Genomic DNA, 14278 nt, shown 5'->3' with positions numbered 1-14278 from the left:
AGAGTACAAAGTTTAATAATCCCACCGCAATATCACAGCTGGTAATCCTTTTCAATGTTTGACAGTTTGTTGCTCCAATGCTTTCAATTTATTTCCATACAAACATTCCCACCTCACCAATTTCTTGTATCATCTCATGTACGTCCACTGTAGACTTCTTGAGAGAGGATACTCTGGTTGGTACCAGTTTCCTTCGTGTGGCAGCTCATGATGATGACTTTGGCACGAATGCAGCGGTCACTTACTCCATGTCTGTGGAGCAACCAGAATACCTGAAGGTCAATGCTGTCACTGGATGGGTGTATGTTAACCAGCCAATATCACAGGTCAGTCTTATCAGTCTGCATACGTACACACACACAGTCTGTGAACCCACAGCTGGCTATGTCAACAGCTCCAACACACTGGACAAAAATTGGAAGTAAAATTGATGAATGAGAGCAATATAATATAAAATGACTCCTGTTATCCATGGAGCCACCCAACTGTTTATTTTTTTTACACAAATAATTGCTTACTGCAACAAATACAACCGCAATTAATCAGACGCATCATTTTAAATAGAACACATTCATTTACCGAGCTAATCATCCTCATTGGCCAAAACCTTGATTAGTAAGCTAATAGCTTTTGTTGAAACAATTTATTTTTCATTTATAGTCCATTTGATGTCATAATTTAGTTTATTCATGTGATGCGCTATGTGTGGCCAGTACACCTCAGTCTCTCATTCACACCACTATGGCAAGATACTGCAGCATAATGTTTTCCTCCTTTTGAACATATTCAGGACAGTTGTATCTCATTTTCTGGCTTGATAGGTGCAAAAAGGTACATTCTCCAGCGAATAGTTTGAATTATAATCTACAAAAAATGATGAGTGTGTGACTCAGCAACGGTTGACTGTATTCTTTTTTTTAAAGGTTAATTATATTAGTGATAAACCGTTATGTGTCTAATTATCCAAGAGTTGAAGCAAGGGCAGCCAGCCTCACATCCAGGAGCCCACCTTAGGCTTGCAGCACCCTTGCTATTGATTGTGTCAGAAAATCTGATTTTGTCATACTCAAAGGTGCATTGCACATTTCCTTATTTCCCCACCCCCAGCTGTGTGTTTAAATCTCTTATTTATTCAAATATGCAGCTGTTCTTTGGCCAGAAACTTGTGAAGCCACTCAGAGCTGTGTATTATTCAACGTAATTTTTAGCGCATAGGTGTCAAAAGTCTCTGATGATTTATTTTTCTGTCTTTATGTTAAATTGAAAATGCTGTTGCACATTGAATAGCTTCATGGCAAATGCAAAATCTTTTTTTGTCAACAGCCATAACTATGTCGACATTAAAGAAAAAACAACAACACATATTTTATTATATTGCAAATATATTATTTACTAGTCAGTATTGATCAGTCAGCTCTCTATGTCTCAAGGACCCTCCTTACTGATATTGACCTTTGTCTTTTGCCACTGTTGAAATCAGAGGAGCTATATCACACGGGAAATCTGCGCAACTGATGGAGGCAACAAGAGCACGTCTGTGGAGCTGGCTGTGACCATCACCAACGTAAAGAATCAACCTCCACAGTGGGAAGAGGAGAGCTACAATGTCACCATCCCTGAAAACACGGCCAGAGACACACCTATAGTGGTAATAGTGCCATTTTGTGTACCTAGTTACCCCAATGTCTTCCTGAGAAGGGCACAATCCCATCCATCCATTCTATGACTTCATCAAGCTATAAATAGTTAATTGAGAACAGTGCAAATACCTGCACATCAATGTTGCCGTTTAGTGTCAGTATAGAGCATCAAGAATAAAAACATAAATAACAGCACTCACTTCTCCATTTCCAATGTCTTACATCATCCTCCATGAAACATGAAGTAGCCTGCTAATTTAAAAAAAGTGATGGACAAAGAAAAAATTTCACTTTTCTCTCTTCTACAGTCTAACCTTGGTGGGGGTCATGCTTGTGCTTTTGTAGTCTGCGTAAAAGCAGACTATTTGAGGAAGGGCTTACAGTATACCGGTCTACAGTTAACTAAACAGACAGTTGTAGTGTTGAGTTTCACTCAGCCTAACACTGACTGATGACAAGTTAAGGTGTATTCCAACTCACGTCTGTGCACCCTGGAAGTAGTATACTATATAATGGGCCCACCTGAAAAGAATAAGCAGTACAGAAAATGGATCGATTATAAAAGCATACTGTATGTGAGCTAAAACTTTAGGTAGGAAGTAGTTTATATTTTTGTTTGGACCACAACAACAAAAATTCATGTCATTGCAACTCAAGTTGCTGTTCTGATGACTTGTGACATAACCTGGCCCAAACTAAAAGAATTGCTTGATGTGGCCCAAAGTTTTGGGTTGCTGACTTTCAGGCTTTGACTTTTAAGCCACATGCCTATTTTTGGTCAAGATTATGATTCATACAATAAGGCTAGAAATTGTGAATTAAAACATCTGCGTAAACAAAGTAGTAAAACAATTAAAAAAGTTCTAAACTGCAATTCAAACAATCATTCAGAAACTGAAAAGGGAGTAGAATGAGAAGAGACAACTCTTGTTTTACTTTTTTTTGTAAATGCAGCAATTTGTAAAACAGTAACGCTATCACTGAGATATTCTTCAAACAGATGGATATTGCTGTTAGGTTATTTTGGGGTTTGGGAAAAAAAACTGAAGTTGTTTGAAGTGTAAAATAAGTTTTGATTTACACTCGGTTATTACTGTAGATGATTTTTTGAAGTTATGTTGTGAAATATTGTTGAATGTGAGTGCATTATCCTGAAAGGCCTACATACAGTCCATTCAGGTAAGATAGAGTAGATTGCCAATTACTAGATCAGTACGTATGTGACTTCATTGGTCTTCTCATTCTATGATGACTAAAAACTCCAGGTAAGTGCTGCATTAACAAGGTGACTCGACTAGGTTCGTGCTTTGATTTGAAATAACCTTAAATTGACTTGCCCAAGACAAAATAACTAGAAGGTTAAGACTTAAATTTGATGTGACTCGAAGTGTTGTTTGATTCAATTACACTGTTTCTGGGGGGTGAGCATAATTCCACTTTAATTCTACACTTTCTTGAACTCTTGGGGTCAAAACAAACTCTTGTTTTGATTAAGTCAGTCAATAATTGAACAATTTTCATTGCTCTTTGAGGACCCATAATCTGATTTTGGGATACACAGTGTTTCACAACATCATCACATGGTGAAGAGTTGATTACTTCTTTGAAATAATGCCGTTTCGCGGTGCCTCCAGCTGTTCAACTAACAACTTTATGTTTGCTCCTCACTATATTTTACACTGATAAGCTGTCTCAAAAATGTTGAAAACAACTAATGCATTTTAATGCACTAATGCCTACAGCCCAAAGTCAGCTGTGGTAGGCTCCATGAGAACAGCCACGACCCTCGTGAGCATGATGGATGGATGGATGGATGGGTGGATGGGTGGATGGGTGGATGGATGGATGGATGGATGGATGGATGGATGGATGGATGGATGGATGGATGGATGGATGGATGGAACCCTGACCCAAACCCCAAATTTTCAAAATTTGCAAGCATTCACCGCTCATTAAGATATCATTTAAAAAGTGAGACTAAGGACAGATAGATAATGCTAGAGATAGATAGATAGATAGATAGATAGATAGATAGATAGATAGATAGATAGATAGATAGATAGATAGATAGATAGATAGATAGATAGATAGATAGATAGATAGATAGATAGATAGATAGATAGATAGATAGATAGATAGATAGATAGATAGATAGATAGATAGATAGATAGATAGATAGATAGATAGATAGATAGATAGATAGATAGATAGATAGATAGATAGATAGATAGATAGATAGATAGATAGATAGATAGATAGATAGATAGATAGATAGATAGATAGATAGGGGGGAATTACAATTACATTACATCAATACATGATACTCTGTGTAGGCTATAGTGATTTTTTTCATCAAGCTCCTGTTGTGTTAACATCAAGGCTGACTCTTCTATCTTTGGTCTCCATTCAGACAATCAAGGCAACTTCTCAGCTTGGTGACCCAAGGGTGACCTACAATCTGGAAGATGGAATGGTCCCAGAAACTAACATGCCAGTTCGTTTCTACCTCTCCCCCAATCGGGAAGATGGCTCTGCCTCCATCCTGGTGTCTGAGCCTCTTGATTATGAAACTACTCCCTTTTTCTCTCTGCGGGTGCGAGCACAGAACGTGGCTGCAGTGCCGCTTGCGGCTTTCACAACAGTTTATGTGAACATCACAGGTATGACTGTTTGGTCTGTCATTTGCCAAATCTCATTATATAACATAACTTCACAAATGTGCTTTTGCTGAGTAGGTTTTCACCTACAAACTGTTTACTGTATAGCATACTGTGTTGACCCACAAGCAGAGACATTCACCAGGGACTAATAGAGTGATACATACTTTTGAGATCAAAATGAGTGGCTATGTGTAGATGAAAGGGATGAAACGGAATAGCAATTGTAACTGCTGTCAATCGGAAGCTACCAAACAAGCCAGGGAAACAATTGATATTCTCAAGAGCCTTCTATGTTGCTGAAGACTTACAGTGCATTTTGGTTCTTTCACTTCCCCTCTAGTATAATTTTATGATGCAGAGAACAATTTAAATCGAGCCAATCAGAATGACATTCTCTGGCAGTTGCCCTGTTCTAATCTCAGAGTCAATGGAATTTGTACCTACGGAAAACTGTCAGTAATGACTCTTAACAACGTAACAAAACCGTAGCATGATAAACTGCTGATTATTTTGTCAAAAGAAAATACCATATACAGGGTGTCCCAAAAATATATAGTATATACACTTTAAATAATAATAAACCAAGTGTTTATTAGTATCTGCTTAATTTTCAATATGTAAAAGAATTTACAAACATCATTCTATCGTTTTGTCACTGCCAGTTCTCAAACTGATCTCCGTTCTGGTCCAGACACCGCTGGTGACGCGAAGCGATGGAATAGCACGCATCATGGAATAATTTCCTTGGTATTTGCGTGCATTCACGGTTACTCTCAATTCAGCAATTGATGTAGGTTTCATGGCGTAGACTTTGTCTTTTAGGTATCCCCATAAAAAGAAGTCTAGTGGTGTGAGGTCTGGTGAACGGAATGCATTTTGAACAGTTCCATCGGCTTCAAACTTATCTCTGGTTCTTTTTTAAACATCCTCTTAAATGGTCTTTGCACTTCTACTGCGTTTTCATGCTTCCAGTAACATTTTAGAATCAATTTTCTTTCTTCAAAGTTTAGTCTGACTGCCATCATTTGGATCGATGGGTTTAATCTGCAAAGAAAAAAAACAAACTTTTGAGTTATCAGCTAGCAGCAGGTGTATACATCTTTTTGGGATATCCAAAAGAAGAGGACTGTCATTATTTCAAACAAATACATCATTAAATGCACCCTAACAGCCCTCAGACTCACATTTGCTGTCTTTCTGGAGAACACACTGTGTATGTAAGTTTTAACAAATCCCACCAAAAATTTTTTAATTTGATTTTATTTCCATCCTGCAACAATTTCACCACTTATGTCAATTTGTATACAATAAAATGTAAGTCAACATTTAGCTTCATAAATGTTGCAAAAACAAAAGTAACTGAGCATTTTCTATTAGAATTGTAGACCTGCATTTAAACAAGCACATGAAGAAATGTCACTCCCACAATATCTAAAAGGCAAAAATGATTGCAGGATTTTTGGAACTGAATTACTTTCTGAAAACAAACTGTAATTGTCTCTTCTCTTCCAAGATGTGAATGACAACGTGCCATTTTTTACATCGTCTATCTACGAAGCATCAGTGACAGAGGGAGCCCAGATAGGAACCTCAGTTCTCCAGGTGTCAGCTCATGACAAAGATCTGGGTCACAATGGGGAGGTTTGTACATCTTTACTTCACCCTCTTATGTGGGTAAACAAAAGTAGATTGAAGATTTATCGTTTTTTTTCTTAAATATTTTTAGGGTGTTGTTAAGAATAAATAAATAAATAATAGGGCAAATAAATGATTTATTATTATTAATGATTAATTATTAAATAAATTATCAGTCTGTTCTAAAAATAGTTCACTTGTGAAAATGACGCCAATACATTAAAAACATTTTAGGCACTGCTCCACTTATTTCCAATGTATGTTGATTTAAATTCTGTAACATCCCTAATATCTCTCCAGAAATTAATGTATTGTGGACCCTTTGTAACTGTAATTGTCAGTGACAATATTAGCCAACCACAAAGACGATCAGTATGACGATATGCTTTCCTTCAGACATGATCCTTTCACCAATTTATTTATCAAAATCAACCTATAGTGTTAATCACCACATTCCCTCTAATCCACAGATCACCTACTCTCTGCTCAGTGACAGCAGTGGTGACCACCTTTTGTTCCAAATCGAACCCAAACTTGGAATCATATACACAGAGTCCATTTTTGACCGTGAGGCCCGCGGCTCCTATTTGTTGGAGGTCCAATCATTGGATGGACAAGAATCTGCTCGACCTGGCAAAAACAACCAACCAAACTCAGGTAGGTTGTAAGTTGTATTCAGGGAAAGCTCATTAATAGGGTGTTAGAATGTGCCCATCTGAAACAAAAGGGACAAAATTAAATAGTAAAAATGAAAATAAAATACTCCAAAACCTATGAAGGTATATCTGTTTTTATGGTCAAAGTTTTTTTGCCATACAGTAATAACAGATATATATATATATATATATATCAGGTCAGGTATATCAGATTTATAAAAAGAGAAACATTTATGTTAAGTGATGTCTAGGAAGACCTATTAAATCTTATTAGAAAAAGACTGACAATGGTGTTATTATTCTTTTTTTTTACAGTATTTTACAGTTATTTTATTTTTTCCTAGGATGTGCGAGAAGTTGCTACATAGCAGAGAAGGGATTCATGGTGGTTATATAACTAAGTTTATTGAGTCCAAGAAAAGCAAAATTGTATAGTTTTCAGATTATCCAACACGTTTGCTCTTGTAAAGAAAAATGCAGTCATTGTATGAACAGCCTCACTGTCCTGTTATTCTCCACTTATTCAGAAACAAGAAAATGGATTTCTTCATATTTTTAATGATGTGGATTGTGTTTCTGGAGAAAAAATGCTATTGTAAAGATTTTAAACTTTACTCACTTTTTAAAAGTCACTAATATTATTGGGAACATAACTGTGCCTAGTTTCATAACCTTGCAATGATAAATAGAATGTCTCAAATATAATTTGTCTCACATGAAACAAATCCTTGAGGCATTATGTATCTGTTCTTTTTGATACGACAAAAACTTCAAATTCCAAGGCCCTTAAGACTGTTACCTCCAAATCAACCAACTTTTGCAAATTCCAGACGTTTTTTTGCCTAAAAATCAAAATCTAATGTTGAGTTTTTTTCTGATAATGTTCTTATTCCTTTTCTTCTCTTTTTCACCCATTCACAAGGGTGAATTTTAATTGGATGTATTTTTCCACCATGACCATGCTGCTTCATGCTTTTTCCTTAGAAAACAGCAGAGAAATTTCTCCACTCTGTCATAATTTACACCACAGAATTTTCCAACTAATATAGCATGTGCTTGTTTACAGCACTGTCTGAGTAGCATTTTGGGGATTATCAATCCTCTCTCTGTATCTCGAGTGACATGAAAACGACGTATTTCAAAGTGATTCTTTGCAAATGTTTGTGAAGATGGTATTATGCGTCAAGTCTGATGTTTTGAAACAGGAAAGCCTTCTCTCGAGGGTAGCCTGGCCTGCTTAGCATTTGCAATTTGCCTTATGTGACGTATCTCCCACATCTAGAAGGGCTCATCTCCTCTGCAAACATTACCTGTCTCTCTTCATCACCCCTGGGATACACAAGTAGAAGGCAGGGGGCCTGTAAAAAAAAACGTGAAAACGCCACTATTGTCACTTTCTCCTGCGCATTTAAATGAACATATCACCCATGTGTCTTGGTGGGGAGATAAAGTACTCAATTTGGAACAAAAAAGTCGACAGTGTAATGAGGATGGAATGAGTGTGGTAGAGTTAAGGCAAACACATCTGTAAACTTATAAACATTTAACTAACAGACTTTTTTTTTATCTGGAGTCTGCTAAAAGGTCTTGGCTTCGTTCATTTGTTCGCCAACAATAATATACTCTATTTTAAACAAAAAAGTCGACAGTGTAATGAGGATGGAATGAGTAAGGTACAGATGAGGCAAAAACATTTGTAAACTTAGAAACATTTAACTAACAGACTTTTTTAAATCTGGAGTCTGCTAAAAAGTCTTGGCTTCATTTATTTGTTAGCTAACAATACTAAAACCAATAGTTCATATCATTTGCATCAGAGCTTTTATACCGCTGTGCCAGATCTTCATGGCAACAAGTCCCATTCTGTCAAGTCAGATGGAATTTCCTCTGTTTGACAATGATTCTTGAAGTTTAACAAGGGAAGAACGCACATGATAAACATACGTATCTGTCAAAATGGAACCTAAATTTGTCCTGTGATTTTTCTGCCATTCTATCCTTGTGGCACAGACGCGGCATACGTTCGTGTTTTCATCAGTGACGTCAACGACAACAAGCCAGCCTTTGTTCAGAGACTTTATGAAGTGGCCGTGGATGAGGACGCAGATGTTGGTCTGGCTGTTGTCACGATCAGTGCTAATGATGACGATGAAGGTATGCCTGATGAGGAAACTGGGTGAGGAGGAACAAAGAAGATTTAATGAGACCCAAATGAAACCCAAAGGCATCCGAAAAAATTATACCATTTTGTTTGCCTTATTACTTTCAAGAACAGCAACCTTTTTTTTGAGTGACGTACTCTGTTAAATATTTGTAGTGCCTTACCATACCTACAGGGGTACACAACCCCCCATTGGAAAACCACTGTTTTCAATGGCACTCCCCCAAAATACAACAATTATATTTGGAGTCCGTTGTGTGGAGTCCCTTTAGTGATAGTTAAAAGAGTGTGCCATAAAATGGCCCCATGATCATTACTATCTAATCTCAACTCAAATGAAATCACTTAGCTGACACTGATTTAATGCAGTGGATTTAGAAGCACTCACGGTTTAGTAATGCACTGATGCACATATGTTCCAAAAAAGAGTGACAAGCTCCCACTCAGTGGGTAGCTGGGATTTAAGCAATAAAGCAGTTTCTCATCTTCCATATAGTAGTAGACTGTGATCCTGTAATCAGACACATTTAGGTCTCTTAATCTAGTATTTATGATGAGTGGGGGTGCATCTTAGACTGAATCGCATCACTAATGATGGATAGTTGTGGACAGCAACCCCCACTATTAACACTGTTGCACTCTATGCTCAGTCTATCTTGTTTAAAAACAAAAATCCATCCTTGGGGTTGACCGCTGTAAGCCTGCCAGGCCTCAGTGGGAGACCGGGCGCACTTTGTCAGTTTGGGTTGTGTTAATAGTACAGATTAGAGTATTTACATGGGATTGGAGCTACTTTAACCCAACAGTGTGATTGAAAGCAAATGCTGTACATTCCAGGAGATTATTTGATCACATCCAATGTCAAGCCATTTGATTGAATTGTTTCAGAGGTCACTACGTACATTCAGCTCACTGCAGTGTTTGGGTTTGACTTTTTTTTTTGTCTAGTCTTCTCTTTCATGTGGTAGTAAACCTGGGAACATGAGGTACAAAGTTTCAATGTTATAAAGTATTCAGAACAAGAAAGGGATATATAAAAAACTGGCCTATTAATGTTTAGATCGTGGAGGAAATGAGGTGTAATGCATTTTTGTTCCAGACAAAAAATATACAACGTCACTCTTGCAGAGATGCTTTATTGGCAACTGGGGCAAAAAGTACTCTGAATGCTATTCCATCTTAATCTATCTTTCCTCTTCAAAATGCAACCTCAATTTGTTTTTCTTGCAGAGTTACATTTGTTTATCATCAGAATAAGAACAGCCATTTCATATTTTCATGCATTTTTGTCATTCCTGTCACAGGTGCCAATGCCAAGTTGCGCTACCAAATAACGTCTGGCAACAAAGGTGGTGTTTTTGACATAGAGCCAGAGGTGGGGACAATATTCATTGCACAGCCACTGGACTATGAACAGCAGAAGAGGTACAAACTGCTGGTTCTTGCCTCAGATGGAAAGTGGGAAGATTACGCAGCTGTGGTGGTAACAGTGGTTGATAAGAACGATGAGCCACCGGTGTTCTCCATGAATGAATATTATGGATCAGTCACAGAGGAACTTGATGGGTCCCCAGTCTTTGTGCTGCAGGTAAAATACTTGGATTACAAGTGCTGAGAGGTTTTACATTGATGTCCATAAGTCTGTATAGTGTATATGAATAGTTGTCTGTCTCTGTCTGTGCTGTGAGTTGTGCATCTTCATCTATTATCAAATAGATAAAAAAAAATTGGATATGCATTCTTAAAAAATAATAGAGATTTTTCTTAAGTGATTGTGGCTCCTTTGCAGGCAGCGGTAAAAGTATTTTTAATCTGCTCTCGGTAATAATCAATGAAAATCCATTTTTTGTCTATCTCTGCAGGTAACAGCAACTGACCCAGACAAGGATGCAGATCAGGGGGCCATACGATATTCCATTCATGGCCAAGGGGCAGAGTCACACTTTATGATCAACGACATTACGGGCGAGATGTATGCCCAGCGCACTATGGACCGAGAAGAGCGTGCTGTCTGGCGATTTGTTGTCATGGCAACAGACGAGGAGGGCGAGGGATTAACTGGTTTTACGGATGTTATTATCAATGTGTGGGACATCAATGACAATGCACCTATCTTCTCATGCTTGCCAGATAATTGCCTTAGTAGCATAGAGGAGAACTCTCTTCCTGGAACTTTTGTTGTGGAAATGACAGCAGTGGACCTCGATGATGCTGCTGTAGGCCAAAATGCAATCCTCACCTACCAAATCATAGAGAATGTACAGAACACTAACAATGAAGACCTATTTACAATTGATTCCAGCACTGGCACAATATCAGTGGCATCTGACGGGCTGGATCGGGAGTTAGTGGACAGTCACCAGCTTGTTGTGGAGGCCTGCGATGGTGGTGGAATGACAAGTACAGCAACTGCCACCATTACCTTAACAGACATTAATGACCATGTACCAAAGTTTCAGGAAGACAAGTGCAGTGCTCGTGTGCCTGAGAATGCTGATGTGGACGCTATTATTCTGGAGTTGGGTGCCACTGACCCTGATGCCGGCCCATACGGTCAACTGGCATTTTCCGTGATAGATGGAGACCTAGAGCAGCAGTTCTACATGGTTAGCCACAGACAGGATCACATGGGTGTCCTGAGACTGAAGAGGAAGCTTGACTTTGAGAAGCCAGTGGAGCAAAGGTTTAACTTAACTGTCAAAGTAGAAGACTCTGACTTCTCTATCTTCATCCAGTGCCTGGTTATAGTTGAGGATGAGAACGACAATGCCCCTGTGTTTGCCCAGAGCTCTCATCTTCTCTCTCCTTTGATCGAGGATGTAGCTGTAGGAACCACTATCATCCAAGTGGAGGCTACCGACTCTGACTCAGGTTCGAATGGAGAGATTTCATACAGTATTCTTCCCCAGTCTGACCCATATGGACATTTTACAGTGAGCCCATCTGGTTTTATCACAGTCGCCAGGCCACTAGACCGAGAGACCGTGGCCAACTATGATTTGGTTGTAATAGCGACCGACCAAGGTACACCAGCACTCACTGCCAGCGTAATGGTCTACTTGTCACTGATAGATGTAAATGACAATGGTCCAGAGCTAGAGACAGTCTACAGTCCTGTAATCTGGGAAAACAGTCCGGCACCTCAAGTGGTCAAGCTCAACACAAGCTCAACACTGCTTCAGATTTTGGATAGAGATACCCCAGAGCACGGGCCTCCTTTCATCATCTCCCTTCCTTCAGCCTATTTGACTGATTTTCACCTTCAAGATCATGGAAATGGCTCAGCCACACTTACAGCGCTGCGAAGATTCGACAGGGAAAGGCAAGGCAAATTCCTCTTGCCAGTGATTATGACTGACAGCGGCTATCCACCAATGACTGCCACAAGTACGCTCACAATAACTATTGGTGACCAGAATGATAATGCCCATCAGGCAGGGGAGAAAGATATATACGTGTATATCCACAAGGGTGAGTTGCTCTTTCCCCTTTCCCTTTGTTTTGTTCCCTTTGCAAACTGATTGATAATACCAATAATGAAGGTACATCTGAAGGTGAAGGTTTTTACTGCCATAACTGTTCTGTGCAGTCTGGATTTGTAAGTGTGCAGTTCCAATTGCATTGTAATAGTTTGTTGTGTTATCTTTGTAACTCGAAGCTCCCCTGAATATCCAATTTCAATCCAGAATCATCATTACGATGTTTGACTTTTTTAGATTAAGAAGTAATACTTTGGTGTAAATTGGTTAAGTAAGATTCTTAGTATTTTATTGCACGCAAAACTGCCTGAATGTGTGGGTAATGGTAAAACACAGCACTGTGACTCATCCAGGCTGCCATTGTTTACTCAGATATAGTCAGCTACTCTGGCACTGCAGGCTGATAATAACATAATCCATACTCCGATAGGCCGGCTTCCTGATGCTCCACACTCTCTGAAGTGGAGCGCTGGGAGCCTATTCTTCCTCGCAGTGGGCTCCACAGTTCTGATCATAATAAGTAGAGAAGAATGCAAGATAAGGAGATAAGTGTGGGCATCATCAGAACTGATCCCAAAAGAATGGATGTGTGTTTGTGTGTTTGCCATAAACAGGAAGGACGGCAAATGTCACCCTGGGGAAGGTGTATGTGCTCGATCCTGATGACTGGGACAACAAAACCTACACTCTCGAGACGAGTGCAGCCAAGTAAGAGCTGCCACTAGAAATCATTGCATTCTTCAGGAAAACCTGAACATGTGTGAAGATTAACTGCGCTAGTTATCAGTGTCTTGTTGATTTCAGCCCGTTTTCTCACAAGACAAGATGGAATGTTTTTCACTGGAATAAATTGGCTTGACACATAACTCGAAAAATGCTTACGCTCATGCATCTTTACATTCGTGTACACTTTAAAGTGATACTAAGCGTGAACATCAACCGTGATTAGCATTAAAGAAAGTCGTTTTCTACTAACTACAAGAAATTGGAGCCCGCATACGGTCAATGATATTTAGAGACCTGACAAGCACATGCTCAGTGCGACTCCTCCAGGAATCTTAAGCAAATGCTTAATATTCAAAAACCAGAAGATCAGATAAGAAATACCAATTCCATATTTGTTTATTCATTCACCAATGTCTGACAGCTACCATGACAACTATCAAGCTCTTTTAGAAGCCTGTGGGGGTAAAGGATTAGCCTTTGTTTTCCCATTTCCTTAATGTTGTTTTTTTGTATTTTTCAAATGAATCTAGACACTTATCCTCCAGGAGCAATTCCAAGGAAGGAAAAAAAACCTACTTTTAAGGATACCCTCCATCAGGTGTTTTCCATCACTGCAAGAGCTAATATACAAAATTAAAATAGTGTGGTGCACGGTAGAGCGCAGATTTAGCGGCGGCTGCCGAAATTCTCTCCAAACAGGATTTTGGAAGGGATTATACATAGTCTCTCTATCTGTGTATTTAATCATTTTCTTGTTAGTAACAACAAAGTAACATCCCATTTTCCTCTCAACCTGAATTTTCTTCTTTCAATCTGCAGATATTTCAGTTTGAACCAAAGCTCAGGAGTGTTGACTATTCGACAGAACACGCCAGTAGGGAGTTACTGGATGAGGATTGAGGTGTCTGATGGTGTGTGGCCTGACGTGATATCCGGGGTTAGAGTTCATGTGAGAGAGCTGGAGGAAAAAGCTGTTCAGTCATCGGCCTCTCTACGTTTGACTGGTAATTTACGTCCTGGAGCAATGAATGAAAAATTCACATCTTGTTTCTTTTTATTTATTTTCTTATTAAGGCTCATCCTGAGAGAGTCAGCAAAATGTAATGATTGTGGCACTTTTCACTTAGTGAGTAGCAGATTTTCAATCCAACATTAAACTAATATGATGTCATGCTTTTTAGCTTTAATAATTTGATTTCAAGATCAATCAAGCTTTGTAAACTATCCATTGAAGTTGCTGTAACAGTTTGTGTATTCATTTTTTCTGTCAGTGCCTTCACAAATCAGAGTTATAAAGGTCAAATTGGCTGTGTCAGGTAAA

At 38.7% G+C, this 14278-nt stretch overlaps 1 protein-coding gene across 1 annotated transcript in view; it reads left to right on the top strand.

The window, feature by feature from the left end:
• The window catches only part of LOC133157007 (neural-cadherin-like), a 77160-nt gene that overhangs the window by 38693 nt on the left and 24189 nt on the right, over positions 1 to 14278 (top strand). Inside the window, exons 11-20 of the mRNA XM_061283200.1 lie at positions 154 to 326; positions 1481 to 1648; positions 4051 to 4300; positions 5814 to 5941; positions 6406 to 6592; positions 8602 to 8745; positions 10057 to 10340; positions 10615 to 12223; positions 12846 to 12939; positions 13777 to 13961. Coding sequence (XP_061139184.1) covers positions 154 to 326; positions 1481 to 1648; positions 4051 to 4300; positions 5814 to 5941; positions 6406 to 6592; positions 8602 to 8745; positions 10057 to 10340; positions 10615 to 12223; positions 12846 to 12939; positions 13777 to 13961 — 3222 coding nt within the window. The remainder of the gene's footprint in view (positions 1 to 153; positions 327 to 1480; positions 1649 to 4050; positions 4301 to 5813; positions 5942 to 6405; positions 6593 to 8601; positions 8746 to 10056; positions 10341 to 10614; positions 12224 to 12845; positions 12940 to 13776; positions 13962 to 14278) is intronic.

The sequence above is a fragment of the Syngnathus typhle genome, linkage group LG7 (assembly GCF_033458585.1).
Source record: "Syngnathus typhle isolate RoL2023-S1 ecotype Sweden linkage group LG7, RoL_Styp_1.0, whole genome shotgun sequence".
NCBI classification, from domain to species: Eukaryota; Metazoa; Chordata; class Actinopteri; order Syngnathiformes; family Syngnathidae; genus Syngnathus; species Syngnathus typhle.
The sequence above is the reverse complement of the archived record's forward strand: the minus strand, read 5'-3'. Positions and strand labels throughout refer to the sequence as shown.